General features: G+C 41.5%; 1 protein-coding gene across 2 annotated transcripts; it reads right to left on the reverse strand.

Moving 5' to 3' along the window:
• Window positions 1–1,156: 1,156 nt before the first annotated feature.
• cunh2orf42 (chromosome unknown C2orf42 homolog) lies at window positions 1,157–15,723 on the reverse strand. 2 transcript variants are annotated; one of them, XM_062960995.1, is made up of 9 exons: window positions 15,615–15,723; window positions 9,897–10,725; window positions 8,771–8,887; window positions 7,270–7,371; window positions 5,865–5,969; window positions 4,937–5,044; window positions 3,604–3,704; window positions 2,985–3,150; window positions 1,157–1,671 (listed from the first exon to the last, which is right to left on the reverse strand). In XM_062960995.1, exons 2-9 carry the CDS (start codon window positions 10,711–10,713, stop codon window positions 1,457–1,459), a joined length of 1,731 nt encoding a protein of 576 aa, XP_062817065.1. In that variant the 5' UTR covers window positions 10,714–10,725; window positions 15,615–15,723; the 3' UTR covers window positions 1,157–1,456. The 2 variants fall into 2 exon arrangements, with proteins under 2 accessions (XP_062817065.1, XP_062817064.1); XM_062960994.1 differs by lacking the exon at window positions 15,615–15,723 and adding an exon at window positions 13,040–13,591.
• Window positions 15,724–16,910: the final 1,187 nt, after the last annotated feature.

Raw genomic sequence — 16,910 nt, forward strand, 5'->3', positions numbered from 1 at the left:
TGTGCAGTTATTGGCAATAAGAGAGCTTCGCTGATTGGCAAGGAGAGAGGACGTGCTTTGCTTTGCTTAGGAAAGCATGTGTCCTATGAGCGATGGGCTTTGTAACTTGTAAATAGTTTGTATATATAATAAAGTCTTAGAACCGCTGCGTACAGCTGATTAACGACTGTGGCTTTGTAACTTGTAAATAGTTTGTACAGTAGAGTCTCACTTATCCAGCGCTTACTTATCCAACGTTCTGGATTATTCGATGCATTTTTGTAGCCAATGTTTTCAATGCATTGTGATATTTTGGTGCTAAATTTGTAAATACAGTAATTACTACATAGCATTAATGTGTAATGAACTACTTTTTCTGTCAAATTTGCTGTATAACATGATGTTTTGGTGCTTAATTTGTAAAATCATAACCTATTTTGATGTTTAATAGGCTTTTTCTTAATCTCTCCTTATTATCCAACATATTCGCTTATCAAACGTTCTGCCGGCCCGTTTATGTTGGATAAGTGAGACTCTACTGTATATATAATAAAGTCTTAGAACCGCTGCATACAGCTGATTAACGACTGTGGCTTTGTAACTTGTAAATAGTTTGTATATAAAGTCTTAGAACCGCTGCGTACAGCTGATTAACAACTGTGGCTTTGTAACATGTAAATAGTTTGCATATATAATAAAGTCTTAGAACCGCTGCATACAGCTGATTAACGACTGTGGCTTTGTAACTTGTAAATAGTTTGTATATAAAGTCTTAGAACCGCTGCGTACAGCTGATTAACGACTGTGGCTTTGTAACTTGTAAATAGTTTGTATATAAAGTCTTAGAACTGCTGCGTACAGCTGATCAACAGCTGTGGTGTCGTTTCTCGGTGCTGCTTATCCGGATGGGCAAGCAGACTGACTGAGGATGGATTGGTGAGAGGCCTGGATCACCAATAGATCAGGGTGGTGTGGAGCTGATTCTAACCCCCCAACAATATAAACCCCACTTGCCTAGTTTCCAACAGACCTTACCTCAGAGGATGTCTGCCAGAGATGTGGGCGAGACGTCAGGAAAGAATGCTTTTGGAACATGGCCATAATGTCCAGAAAACTCACAGCCACCCTTCTTCTATTTCCCGCAAGAAGACACACCTTCACGGTTTAGAGAGACGGATCCCCTCCAAAATGGAACTGAATTTAATTCTTTAAAAACAAAGAAAGAGCAGAGGAGGGTCCACCCAAGACCCTTGGAAGGTCGAGACATTCCGAGTTGCAGAAAAGTGCCAGCTCTGCAGAACAGTTTCGGAAAAACCTCCATCGAAGACTGGATCTTAGAACACAGAAATGGAAAAGAAAGAGGCGTGACTCCGCATCGAACCTCCTCCGGCTGCTGTTGTGGTGAGCTCCCCACACATGGGGATGGCGACCACGATGTGTGTGGAGTCCAAGCCCGTGTGCAAAGCGCCACTGCCACTCAAGGGAACGTGATGGCGGTGAGCGGCATGAGCTCGAACGTCTGCTCGAGGGACGGGCGCTGCGGCTGCTCCTGGCCCTCCGCCCCGTGCCCGTTCCGGTAGTGTCCGTACTCAAACCGGATCCGGAGTTCGCCGATCTTGGAGTGGGGGAGGATGTCGGGGATCCACTCGATGACAAAAGGCGTGGGCTCCTTCTGGTCGGGGGAAGTGTGGCCTGGAATCACAGAAACACAGAATTGGATGCGAACTCTAAAGGCCATCTCGTCCAACCCCCTTCTGCTTTCATGCAGGAAAAGCACCATCAAAACCCTCCTGACAGATGGCCATCCAGACTGCTTAAAAGCCTCCAAGGAAGGAGCTGCAACTGGACTCCGAGGCAGAGAGTTCCACTGTTGAACAGCTCTTCTTATGTTCAGGAAGTTCTTTCTAATGTTCACTGGAATCTCCTCTCTGAAAACAAGCATGCTCCTTCTTCCTTATGACAGCTTTTCATGTGTTTATACATAGCTCGCATGTCTCCGCTCAACCTTCTCTTCGGAGGCTAAACAGACCCAGCTCTTTAAGACGCTCCTCAGAGGGATTATTCTGTTGGAAATAGTAACCTCTCAAACCTTTCACTATTTATTTGTTAAAGTATATATTTGCTAACCTATATTCTATGTTTAAATGTATCTCTTTGGTGTAGGAGAGGTTATAGACATGGGATTGTACTGAGCATGTTCAGTCACAGGACTCCATTTTGTAGTCAGTCTGTTTTACACCTCAGTGGAGGTGGATGCATGTTGCTGTTTTGGACTTCAGTAGAGAAGTATGACTTATGGACTTCAATGAGTATAACTATACCTAAAGACTATGGACTATTGATTATGAATGATACCCTATGTACTCAACACAGAGAGAACTATATCCTATCTATAATAATAATAATAATTATTATTATTATTATTATTTTATTTTATTTTTATACCCCGCCCCATCTCCCCAAGGGGACTCGGGGCGGCTTACATGGGGCCAAGCCCAGGCAAAACAGACAAAATAAAACACAGCAATAAAACAAATCAATCAACAATAAAGCAAGTCATAAAACAAATGAGGTCACATAAAACAAACATGCTTGATAAAATCCTGGGTTGGCTCCTAAAAAAAAATCCTGGGTTGGCTCTTTACTAGAGCTTTTAATCTATGTTAATTTTATCAATATTTGTATGTATGTATTTTTATCCTTTACAATTTTATCTTGTAAATCGCCTAGAGCATCTTGGATGGAGGGCGATTAATAAGTAATTAAATGATGATGATGATGATGATGATGATGATAAAAAGAACTGGGCCATAAAAGTGCTAGTAGTGACAGATACAGTCAGGGAGAGGACAATATAAAACCATTGTCCCATTATAATTGAACTTCAATAAGAAATGTGCCTGTATGGTGAATTAATACAAGATGTTTGTGAGTAAACATGATCTGCTGGATTATACGGCCCCTCGAGACCCCTTCCCAAGCCTATGACGCTTGTCCGAACTCACCGACTTTGAGGAAGGTCTTGACTTCTAAGGGCCGCAGCACCGGCTGCTGCTTCTCCATCCGGCCGTAGGCTTCTGGGATGCTCTCCACCTCCACTTTGGGGCACTTAAAAGGCTCGTAGCTGCCGTCCCGGTTCTGGATGAAGCTGCGGGTGATTTCCAGGGGCATCTAGGAAGAAATGCCAGAAAAAAGGAGATCAGGGAAGAGCGTCCTTCCAATGGTGTCCTTCTCCTGCAGGGCCTCTGAACGTCACCCACAAAGAAACACATGCCTTAAAGGGAGACGATAGAAAATGCGTGGCAATCTCTAAAAATACAGAGCTTTGCAAGCCTGTTCTTGCTTTGTTGTTAATAATAACAATAATAATAATAATAATCAGTACAAGAAAACCGCACTACAAACTAGAGCTGAAAGCTGGCACAACAAAACTGACTTGCCTAGTTTTCAACAGACCTCGCAACCTCTGAGGATACCTGTCATAGATGCAGGCGAAACGTCAGGAGAGAATGCTTCTAGAACATGGCCAGTCAGCCTGGAAAACTCACAGCAACCCAGTGACTCTGGCAACTTGCCCACACTCCATCCGAGAGTCGGACAGACCAAAGCCCAAGCGGTGCTCACCTGGAGCGTATCGAAGATCTGTTTGACCTGCAGGATGTTGGTGATGTGCCAGGTGTATTTCGAAAAGGTGCCCAGGGGCAAGGCGTCCTTCCGGACAAACGCTGGAAACAAACCCACATATTAGGAAAGCAGACGGGCAACGTGGTTCCTCTCTTGCTATTGCTAGCCATCAATTCATACAGGAAGAAATGCATGTCTCTGTGTGCCTTACACCATTTTTGTTGTCCGTTTCAATTACGTCGAATGTTGCACCTCGGAAGCCCCATCTACCCTGACCATTTAATCCAGTTCAAAGCTAGTTTCAAACTGCGGCAGCTCAACAAAACTCCCATAAAACCATGCAAAAGGACATCCTTAATGCACAACAGTGCTCTGTTGTTTGTGTCGTCACCACCTGGACCTTCCAGGGTTTCCTATGGAATCAGCTTTTTTGTGGAGTTCCTGGGGCACCCCAGACAGATGGCCAGACGCCCTCTGTTTAAAAGTCTCCGAGGCTCTTACTACCAAGACTCTTACTACCACTGCTGGTGGACTTGTGAGAAGGCCAAACAATTTTGGAAGGAAATACAACAAGGAATTCAGAATATGCTACATATTAAAGTTAACTTAGACCCCAAACTCCTCATTCTAGGGATGTATGATATTGAAAAAGATAAAAATAAAGAAATTCTGTACAATTACTTAATCACAGCTGCGAGACTGACTTACGCCAAAAAATGGAGGGATAAAAATAGGCCAGACATCAAATTATGGTACAATAAAATTTTTGAAATAATGAATATGGATAAATTAACATATCTATTATCAAACACCCAAGGCAAGCCAAGAAAACAAACAAATTGGGAACCAATCAAAAACTATTTAAAAAAAGAAAAATGCAAGATAATAATATGAAAATGGTTTAGAGAAGAATGATTGAATAATGGGCCACCCCATCATGTAAATAAGGAGAAAATAAGCAATTAGGTAGACAAGAGCACAATGGATATAAAAAGATCAATTTTCAAAGCACCGCACAATAGAAAGAAGTCAATTTTAATGTAATTGTATTGTTGGTGCATAAATGTTGTGTCTGTTGGGATGATGCAACCTATGTTTTTGTTTGTTTTTTGTTTGTTGTGTTTTTGCACATCGGTATATCTGTAAGTCCTTCACTTATGTTACATGTTTGATGGTCTGCTTGTTTTTTCTTTTTTCTTTTTAATAATAAACTTTAATAATAAAAAAACTCCGAGGAAGAGAGTTCCGTCACTGAACGGCCCTTTTGGCCAGGAAGTCCTTCCCCCGGGGTTCGGCTCAGCCCATTTCCTCACAATATTCCTTGGCAAGGTACCTGTGGTGGAATTGGGGAGCCGCTTCTTGGCGCTCCCGACGGAAATCCGCTTCTGCAGGGCCTCGAAGAAAGAGTGCGGGATGTGGAAGACCAGCGGCTCCGGTTTGCCTGCAGAACGCATGTGAGAAAGGGAGCCATGATCTCATGTCCTCACACAATAAGAGGCATTAAGTCTTGGAGGCTTCCTTAGTTTGAGACACATCCAGAGGAGAGAGACCTGGGCCCGGCCTCCACGGTTAAGGTCACTGGATGACCAGCCTCAGTTGGCACTATAACTCTATCCTGAATTTTATTAGGTCCCTTTTATTCTGGTATTTTAACTCATGATGTTATTTTATATTGCTGCTGAAGTCGACTGAATTGTACTTGGTGGTTGATTGATTTACTGCTGTATTAACTCTTGTTTTATTGTCTTACTGTGTTTTATTATTTATTTATTTATTTATTTATTTATTTATTACAATATTTATATCCCGCCCTTCTCACCCAACGGGGACTCAGGGAGGCTTACAATAAAACGCATATATAAAAATTATACAGTGCAATATAAATCAGTTTAAAAATTATTATTAACTTACATCAGTATTCATAAAATACATTATAAAATAGAGGTAGGCGTGGTCAGTTCAAAAAACTGGGTCTGTCGATTGAGTTCCAGCGTACATCATAATAATTAACGCTGCCAATTATTATTCAAAAGCCTGCCCCCATAACCAAGTTTTAACCTTCCTACGGAAGGATAGGAGGGAGGGAGACTGCCTGACTTCAATTTTTTGTATATTGTTCAATGTATTTATGCTGCTGTTTTTGTAAATTGTGCCAGTTGGGCCTTGCCCCATGTGAGCCGCCCCGAGTCCCCATGGGGAGATGGTGGCAGGGTATAAATAAAATTTTATTATTATTATTATTATTATAAAAGGGCGCTTACCGTCGAATTGGTAATGCATGGCTTGATGGATCCGCTCCGTGACGCTGGCCAGCCACTCCTGGAAGGACATGCTCACCTGGGACTCGTCCGGCCCTTGGCTGCAGGCTGAGAGAAAGGGAACGCCGGAGGTCATTGGCAACGCACTCCGGGACAGAGTCATAGAATCACAGAATAGTATAGTTGGAAGAGACCTCATGGGCCATCCAGTCCAACTCCATTCTGCCAAGAAGCAGGAAGGTCCAGGTCTTGCTCTCACAAGCATGACAAGCATACTCTCAAGCAGGCATGGGCAAACTTCGGCCTTCCCTCCAGGTGTTTTGGACTTCAACTCTCGCCATTCCTAACAGCCTCAGGACCCTTCCTTTTCCCCCTCAGCCGCTTAAGCGATAGGACCTGGAACTCACTTGGCACACAGAACTCCCATGACCAACAAAAATACTGGAGGGATTTATGGGAGTTGTAGTTCACCTATGTCCAGAGCGCATTATGAACCCAAACAAGGATGGATCTGCACCAAATTTGGCATGCATACCCGATATGCCCGCATGTGAATGCTGTTGGATTTGAGGGGAATTGGTCTGGACATTTTGGAGTTGTAGGTATTTTTTATTATTATTATTATTATTATTATTTAATTTTTTATTTATTTATTTATTATTATTATTTAATTTTTTATTTTAATGCCTTTTAAATTTATTTGTGTGTTTTTGTATTTGATATTTGTATTTGATATTACTGTATGCTGGTTTTATATCTGTGAGCCGCCCCGAGTCCCTCTGGGGAGATGGTGGCGGGGTACAAAAATAAAATTATTATTATTATTATTATTAGGTACTGGGATGTATAGTTCACCTGGAAGCAATGAGCACTCTGAACTACACCAAATTTGGCACACAGAGCCCACATGACCAGCAAAAAATACTAGAGGTCTTTGGGGGAAATTCACCTTGATTTAGGGGAGTTGGACCCAACCTGGCACACATACTTGATATGCCCAGAATTGATTACTGGAAGGGTTTGGGTTAGGGTTAGGGAACTGACCTTCCTTTCTGGGAGTTGTAGTTCACCTACAACCAGGGAAACTGATCACAAATGATGGACCTGATCCAAACTTGGCACACAGAACCCCCATGACTCACTCAATCTACTGGAGGGGTTTGAGGGGACTGACTGGCATTTCCAGGGGTTAAACTGGCATGATGTGAGTTGTAGTTCACCCACAGCCACAACACTTGGAGGGCCCAAGTTTGTTCAGGCCTGCTACTTTGGTCCTAGTTAGGGTCTGGACCACCAAAGAATCCCTGGGTTTTTTGAACTTAGCAAAATGCCCATTCCTATGATGACACAATGTGACCCATTGGTCTCCCATCCCGTCGCCTGCTGTCTCCTTGGACCAAAAACTCACCTTGCCGCTTGAGCGAAGCAACAGGCGGCTTCTTCAGTCCGCTTTTCCGCAAGTTGCTGTTTGCCAGGTCTTGTGACAAGAGCGGGATATTGGCTTGAAGGCCTGGAATTCAAAGTTGAGACCCTTTTTGAATCAGGAGGTACATTCTGACCAGTTTTCTTTTTCTAATATGGGAAGAATTACTTCAAGGCACTTGGGGTTATTATTAATAATGTGGATTTCAATGGCTTCTATGTGTGTAGACTGACATGGTGGTTGTTAGAATGGCTACCAGTATTAAAAAAACTCTAAAATCTATTTCTTTATTTATTTACCCTATTTATACCCCGTCTTCCTCTACCTCGAAGGGGACTCGAGACAGCTTACATATGGCAATTATCCAATGCCTTAAAACACATACAAAACATAAGCTAAAATGAACTGAATTAAAAATTAATATAATGATACACCTTGTGGGAACTGCCATCTGAAGAGAATTCCTTTTTTTTTAATTAGTTTGTTCACCAAAAATGCAGTCTTTTTTCTTCCTAAGCATCCTCACTGGAATATCCTTGAGCATTTATAACAAAACGGGGAGTAAACAAGGATTCTTACAAGCCACTGCTCTTTTTAACATTAATGTGAATATTCCCTGTCTCCTCCTCATCATCAATGTATTTCTTACTCGCCTCTTTTTGTGGCTCAAGGCGAGGTACAACACAGTTAAAACAGATAGATGAAACACAATGCTAATAAAATACATATACCAAAACATATACATGACCAAGAGCAATGAAATGCAGGTGTAAATTCAGTTTCAAAATCATGGGGTTGCCATGATTCAACCAATGACTTGAAGACACTGACAGACCCACACCAGACCCCAAGAGTTTGAGGGGAAAGCAACTCAGGAGTGAATCTCCTCCATTGCTCTTCCACTGCCTTGAGCTCTTGATGCACAATGGGATTGGCAGTCAGTCCTGCTTGAAACCTCAGCCAAGGCTTCCCAAAACACTCATCCCTGGTTAATTGGCAAACACCGTGGCCAGAAGAAAGAATCATCGACATGCAATGCGGGACTTGGGAGGCGGACGCCGCCGGAGAGTTTAGAGGCATTCAGCTGAGCTCCGGTATCGTCATGGTTTTCCTTACTTTTATCTTTTAATATTTTTATTTTATTTTACTCCCATACTGCTCCAATCTGTTTCAGTTATCTCCAGCTTGAGCAGTGAGCAACATTATTTTAGAAACTCTGGCTGTTTGCTCACATTACTTGTGCCGTGTATGCTGCTTCCTACTCCTTGTTGCTCATACTTATCCCCGTTACTCTGCAAACAACACCTACTGCTGAGGAGTTTCTAACTAAAACTATATAAACTATATGAAAACAGAAAGAACTCCAAAACACAAAATAGAAAATTCCAAACTCCGGGAACTACAACACCTCTGTGACATGCAATGCAAACCCTCTCTGAAGAGAAACCACAACAACAGAAAAGAAGCCCAAACCCGATGTTCTCACCCAACACATCCTCCTTTTTCCTCCTCTTTGTTTTGGACGCAGCGGCAACCGCAGAGTGCAGGACAACTTCCGGCTGGCAAACCGGTGGGCATCCCATGGTCGGCTTCAGATCTCCTGCTGCAGGAAAGAAGAATGAGCAGTGACTTTGCTATTTGTCCATGCTCTGCAGTTTGCATTGCATTCCCCTTATCCACCCCAATGTCTGCTAGTTTCAGAAATACTTTTTGTAGACTGAAAAATTCAATTTTTCGTCCTTAAAAATGTCTTGGGAAGAGTATTCTATATTTATGCTTCCAATGTTCAACACTGTCAGATGAGCTCTGTCTATTGCTTCGACAGTTCTTACAGTTAAATATAAATGTTTCAGTGGAATTTCTTTCCTTGTAATTTGAGCCTATTGTTTGTATTGCTGTGAGTTTTCCAGGCTCTCTGGCCATGTTCCAGAAGCATTCTCTCCTGACGTTTCATCCACATCTATGGCAGGAATCTTCAGAGGTTGTGAGGTCTATTGGAAACTAGGCAAGTGGGGCTTATATATCTGTGGAATGATATTCTCAGTGGGAGAAAGAACTCTTTTCTGTTGGAGGCAAGTGCAAATATTTCAATTGGCCACCTTGATTAACATTGAATGTCTTTGAGGGTTTTAGAGATTAAATTGTTCTGTATTATTATACCACAGTAATTACAGTAGAGTCTCACATATCCAACATTCGCTTATCCAACGTTCTGGATTATCCAACGCATTTTTGTAGTCAATGTTTTCAATACATCGTGATAAACGGGCCGACAGAACGTTGGATAAGCAAATATGTTGGATAATGAGAGATTAAGAAGAAGCCTATTAAACATCTAATCAGGTTATGATTTTACAAATTAAGCACCAAAACATCATGTTATACAACAAAATTGACAGAAAAAGTAGTTCAATACGCAGTAATGTTATGTTGTAATTACTGTATTTACGAATTTAGCACCAAAATATCACGATGTATTGAAAACATTGACTACAAAAATGCGTTGGATGATCCAGAATGTTGGATAAGCAAATGTTGGATAAGTGAGACTCTACTGTATATAGATTTATTTATTTATTTATTTATTTATGATCCACAATGGCCTTCCCTACCGTTGGCGTTGCAGCCGAGGAAATCAGCGAACTCCTGGGCCAAAGCGTCATCGCTGGCGAAGGCGCAGAGGCAGGCGAAGAAGTGGAGGCACCTCTGCCCGGCCTCCTCCTTGTCCGGAGGGGCCTTGCTGGCTTTGGAGGCCTGGCAGGCGCAGGAGAAGCGTGCCTCCGCCGCGTTCTTGTGCCCGGCCTTGGGCGTGGAGAAGGAGGCGTGGAGGTAGCCCAGGCTGTGCTTCTGGCTGGCTTTGCACTTGACCACCATGATGTTCCGGGTGATCCTCTGCACCAGGGGCCCCGTGGGCTCGGTGGCCAGCTGCCAGAGGGTCTGCTTGGTCTCGGCCGGGGCCTGCATGGCATTCAAGACGGAGCTCTTCAGGGTCAGAGGGGTGGCCTCCGCCTGGCAGTTGGCCGCCAGCTTAATGTGCTGGCACTGGTTCTCCGCCACCCCTTGGGAGGCCGCCTTGGAGCAGGGGGCCATGTGGCAGTGCCCGGAGCTCAGCCGCGTCAGGAGGGTCCCCTCCGCCGTCTGGAGGGCCGTCTCCGAGACCCGCAGCTCCACAAAGCAGCGCCCGTCCGGGCCTCGGTCCCTTTGCCGCACCGAGAAGACCTGCGCCTCCGAGCCCGTGACGATCTTGACGGCATCGGCGGCCGCCTGCTTCCGAGCGCCATAGCGGAAGACGGTGCCGCAGGTCTTGTTCTTGCAGCTGAGGCCCCGGGTCCCGTTGTAGGTGCCGCACCGGGGGCACTTGCGGATGCCTCTCAAGGTGGCCTTGCCCAGGTCCGACAGGAAGGCCGGCACTTTGCTTCTAGGCTCCATCCCTCAAGGAGTCTGGAAGAAAGGGAGAAAGTGAAATGCCTGGCGCAACATGTGTGACATTCCCCAACATCCGTCATGATGAAATATGATGTGCAGATTGGGTAAATGTAGATTTAATATGTGTGAGTGATGTGGAACTGAAAAATATGGATTTTTAGACATATATTGTATGCACATTAGAAGCAGTGAAATGTGGAAAAATCAGCCTCTCTCTGTGTTAGATTTTAGGGATGTGCAAGCTGACAGGACAAGCTGGGAGAAGGGGGGCCAGTTTTCTATACATTCCAGTGTGAATTGGTTCCTAGTACAGCTTGACAGGTCAAGAGTGGCCTCTTGATGGATCTCTCCTTTTGGTGTCTGGGACTTACTACACGCTTTTAAGAGTACTTAAGATAGGAAAATGCTGATTGTGCATATTTATGCCCATGTATGTAAGCATGTGAAGTGACGTACTAATGACGGGATGTATGTAAAAGCATGTTCTTTGTCTGAAAATGTATAAAAGGCGAGTCCACGCCTTGATCGTCTCTCTGGTTTGCTTTTTTGGAAGAGATTCCACTTCCAGAGACTCAGCTGAAATAATAAACCGGACTTTTGGGCCTCTCAGAAGGATCTCTCTTGCGTTATCTCTCCCTTCATCTACAACATGGGCATGAAGGAATTATTTATTTGTTATTTATTTCCATCATTTCTATGCCGCCCTTCTCACCTAAAGGGACTCAGGGCGGCTCACAATCTGGCAAAATTCAATGCTGTATATAGTAAAAAAAAAACCATAGGCAATTAAAACAATCAGTTTAGCATAATACAATAAATACATTTAAAACAGTACAATAAAAATACTTAAACCATTCGTCCACAAAAACCTTGCACGTAAACCTTAATCCGGACCAAGTCAAAGCCAACATAATTCATTCATTAAACGCTTGTTCACAAAGCCAGGTCTTCACCTGGCTTGTATGAAAGGTGTATGGATGGAACTAATTTGGCTGAAGACACATTTCTAAGATTAAGGCCTGCAATGACTAACTGCTCGCTTGCTGGACCGTAATTAAAAATTGGTGACAGGAACTGTGACAAATGATTTCCTAACTTGATAATCTTTTGGGGGAAAACATGTTTACATGAATCAGAGACAGTGGCTCTTTGAAGTTAAGGAAATGTTTACAAGATTTCTTATGAGATTTCTTTACATTAACAAGGAAATCAACACAAGGCCAATACCAATCAAGAAGAGTCAACATCTGACGGGAAACTGAGATGGCCAAACAACCTGCTACAAGAATGCTATCAACAGAAATAAAAAACAATTTTCAGTGCTCAATCTCATGTTAAAGTGATTCTAGAGTATCAATGTTCTCATATAAACTTATATATATATATATATATATATATATATATATATATATATTCTCATACTAATTTAAATGTGTGTATTTATAAAACAGCATGCCTGTGTTGATAAGTATTTTCTTTACAGTACCAATTGGATACTATCTTATTATGTAACACATGAAACATAACACACATCAATCTCAAACAGAAAAATATGGTGTATATACATACACAACTATACAACAACAAGTAATTCTGGGTACAATGTTCTTCTTTCAGGGGATTCTTCTTCAGGTTGTATATAACTTTATATATAAAATGCTTCTGGCATTGTTACCTAAAGCTAAACAACGAAACTAAATGACCCAGAACCACAAAACTTTGCAACACAACCCACGGACCACCCCGCTAGGTCCCGACAACAAAACTAAACATCCAGGACAGATCCATGGCCCAAAAAAGCCAAAAAACATGAAAAAACCATCAGGACGCGCCGCAACGTCCTCCAACACTTGTTTCATATTGTATTACTGTTTTATCTTTTTTATATTGTGATTTGTATTATGTTGCTGTTTATTTTGTCCCTATGTTGTTTGGGCCTCTGCCTCACGTAAGCCGCCCCGAGTCCCCGCAGGGAGATAGTGGCGGGGTATAAATAAAGTTTTTATTATTATTATTATTATTATTATTATTATTAGTTCAACTTCTGAGATGTCACTAGTCTTAGGCATAAACAGTCTTATATGGCTTCCCCAACTCTTTGACTCTCCTAGAGAAATGCTTGGACAATGGTCTGCCTCTAAACCCTGTATGTTACTCAATAAAATCCATAATAACACAACAGTTGTACGTCCCATTCTGACATTTATGGCCTGATGTCTAAGGAGGCATGACAGAGAACTCAGTTTCCCATCTCCAGGAATGGCAATAAAGGCTTTCCTTGAAGGTTGACCGTGTGTCACTGGGACCCTGAATGTGCCACAGGACTCACATCAAGCACAGCACAGGGGCCTCCGCTGCAAGAAGCCCTCCTTGCATTTCTAGGCATCCCGAGGAGCATCATGCGCCCGTTGCGCTTATCCCTCGGTGGGAGAACGGAGCAAGACATAGTCCATGAGACATCTGATGGAGCCCCGGACAAGAGAAACAATGGCATTCAATGGGGTTCCAGGGAGAACAGCCAGCCCAGCAACATCACAATTCAATCATTTAGAACCTCGGTGATGATGTCTGAGTGAGGTCATAATGCAGACGAAGATACATACAGGCCGCCCCCAAGTTACAAACATATGACTTGCAAATGGCTCCTAGTTAAGAAGGGGCTGAGACAACAGGAAGTGAGAGGAATCTTATATTAATGTGTTGACGAAGGCTTTCATGGTCAGAGTCACTGGGTTGCTGTGAGAGTTTTCCGGGCTGTCTGGCCATATCCCAGAAGCATTCTCTCCTAACGTTTCGCCCACACCTATGGCAGGTATCCTCAGAGGTTGTGAGGTCTATTGGAAACTAGGCAAGTGGGGTTTATATCTCTGTAGAATAATGTCCAGGGTGGAAGAAAGAACGTTCACACCTGCCTCATAATATTGCATGTAATATAAATATACAATTATAATCGTGAATTATAATTACTATTACATCATAATATTATTATTAATATTACATGTATATACAATATATTATAATATTAGTATAATATATTAGTATAGTATTAGTATAGTATTATTATATTAGTATAGTATAGTGTATTAGTTATTAGTATAGTATTATTATTATAATATTAGTATAGTATAATAATAAATTATTATAATATTATATATTATCATTAAATTGATACAGGAGACATATACAGTAGAGTCTCACTTATCCAAGCTAAACGGGCCAGCAGAAGCTTGGATAAGCGAATATCTTGGATAATAAGGAGGGATTAAGGAAAAGCCTATTAAACATCAAATTAGGTGATGATTTTACAAATTAAGCACCAAAACATCATGTTATACAACAAATCTGACAGAAAAAGTAGTTTAATATACAGTAATGTTATGTTGTAATTATTGTATTTACGAATTTAGCACCAAAATATCACGATATATTGAAAACATTGACTACAAAAATGGCTTGGATAATCCAGAAACTTGGATAAGCGAGGCTTGGATAAGTGATACTCTACTGTATATATACATACAATATATTATATTATACGACTATATTGCAATATTATTAGTAATATTACATGTAATATAAATATACAATTATAAAAGTGAATTACAGTTATTATTACATTGTATTACATATTATTAATATTACATGTATATACAATATATTATAATATGAGTATAATATAATATCAGTATAGTATTAGTATATTAGTATAGTATTAATATATTAGTATAGTATAGTACATTAGTTATTAGTATAGTATTATTATATTATAATATTAGTATAATATATTAGTATAGTATTATTATATTAGTATAGTATAGTATATTAGTTATTAGTATAGTATTATTACTATAATATTAGTATAGTATAATAATATTACATATTATTATATTATTATATCATTAAATTGATACAGGAGACATATATATGTAACTAGCTGTGCCCGGCCACGCGTTGCTGTGGCGTTGTCTGGTGGTGTTGGTGAGAAATTGTTGAGGTAGTGGTGGTATTGAATGTCTGTTGTATGGTTGTCTTTATGTTTAGTATGCACACTGAAGTGGATTATATGGCAGTGTGGAGTCAAGATAATCCCGTTCAAAGCAGATAATATAAGACTCTAAATGGGTTATATAGCTGTTTGGAAGGGCCTTGAGTCTACACTGCCATATAATCCAGTTAAAATCTGATAATCTGTGGAAGAGGCCTAAGTGAGGCCTAACTGTGCCTGTCCCCTGGGCTGAGTGAGTTGCTAGGAGACCAAGTGGGCGGAGCTTAGCCTTCTAACTGGCAGCAATTGGATAAAAACTATTATTCCTCTCCCTGTAATTAGGACTTTATTTTTCTTTTGTTTTTGTTGTATCAACCTAGAGCCGTGAATGATGGGTTGTGTTGTCAAATTTCAAGGTTGGAGGGCCTGTAGTTTTGTTGTTTTGTCCGCTGCCCTGATGCCATCACTCTTTTATATATATAGATTACATGTATTGATATATATATATATTGAGATATATATAATTATATGTATTGATACCTCACTATTCCAATGCCAATTTATGCCAACACCTCGGTCCATACATTCTGCACCAGACATGGGCAAACTTGGGAGTTTTGGACTACAACTCCCACCATTCCCAACAGCCTCAGGCCCTTTCCTTTTCCCCCTCAGCCGCTTAAGCGGCTGAGGGGGAAAAGGAAGGGGCCTGAGGCTGTTGGGAATGGTGGGAGTTGTAGTCCAAAACACCTGGATGGAGGCCCAGACCTGTTCCACACTATGGACTTGACGCGGTTTGATAACGGTTTCCCGGCCTTGCTCCATGCGGCCTAGCATAGCCCCGACCATCCCTTGGCGCTGTAGAGGAGGCCAAAGGCACTCTGCGTATGCTCAGGAAACCCTTCACCCTCGCCTTTACCTTCCCGGCCTGCGTTTCCTCCAACCCGGCCTCCGCGGTGGCTCCTTACAAATGGTCTTGCGACGCTCTTCTGTAACGGCTTCTCCGATTGGACGAGCTCCGTCACGAGAGCGGGCAGAGCGTGGGCGCGGAGCACGACGGGAGATGCAGTCCTCTTGTGGCTTCTCAGCCTTTCCGGGTTCTTTTAAAGGGCCAGTCCTCATTGGAAAGGCAAGCTTAACTGGGTGGGTGGGCAAGCTTCACTTCAATATTTATACCCAGCCAGCTCTCCGAAGCTTTAGGTCAGTGGTTCTCAACCACTGTTATTATTTATTTACTACATTTATATCCTGCTCTTCTCACCCCAAAGGGCTTACAAATCAAATGTACATACAATATATCATTAGCATAGCACAATATATGCATTAAATTACTATATTGTACTATATCATTATATGGTAATATTATTAGTAATATTACATTTAATATAGAACATATAATTAATATTATATTGTATTATTGATTAGTATATTGTATTACATTATAATATTATTATCAATATAAGTACATACAATATATATATATATATATATATAATATTTATTTACATCATTTTTACCCCACCTTTCTCCCCAGGGGGACTCAAGGCGGCTTACAATAAATAAGCAAAAATTCAATACCTAAAAACAGTGTACAAAACAATTCATATAAAAACAGATACCATTACAAAATAAAATCACAATATATAAAATTTCCTCATGTTGTGGTGACCCCCAACCATAACATTATTTTCGTTGCGACTGTCATTTTGCTGTTATGAATCGTCATGCAAATATCTGGTGGGCACTGACCTTAAGTTTGGGAGTTGTAGTTCACCTACATCCAGAAAGCAGTGTGGACTCAAACAATGATGGATCTGGACCAAACATGGCACGAAGACTCAATATGCCCAAACCTGAGCATTGGTGGAGTTTGAAGAAAATAGGCCCTTGCTGGGATTTATAGTTCACGTACAATCAAATAATCCCTTGAACCCCACCAATGATGGAAGTGGGCCAAACTTCCCACACAGGACCCCCAAGACCAACGTGACTCCTCTTACAACCCCTTGCAACCCCGACTTACAGGTTGAGAAACGCTGTGTTCGGTGCTCTTACTGCCTATTACAGGGAAAATAATCTGTATTTATTTATAATGTATTTATTTACATCCCGCTTTATCTCCATTTTGAGATAAAGTAGCTCATAATCAAAAACATTACAACTTAAAATATACAATAACATAACAGTATATCGCTATACATTGGAGCCCCCGGTG

This window comes from Anolis carolinensis, unplaced genomic scaffold (assembly GCF_035594765.1).
Source record: "Anolis carolinensis isolate JA03-04 unplaced genomic scaffold, rAnoCar3.1.pri scaffold_8, whole genome shotgun sequence".
NCBI lineage: Eukaryota > Metazoa > Chordata > Lepidosauria > Squamata > Dactyloidae > Anolis > Anolis carolinensis.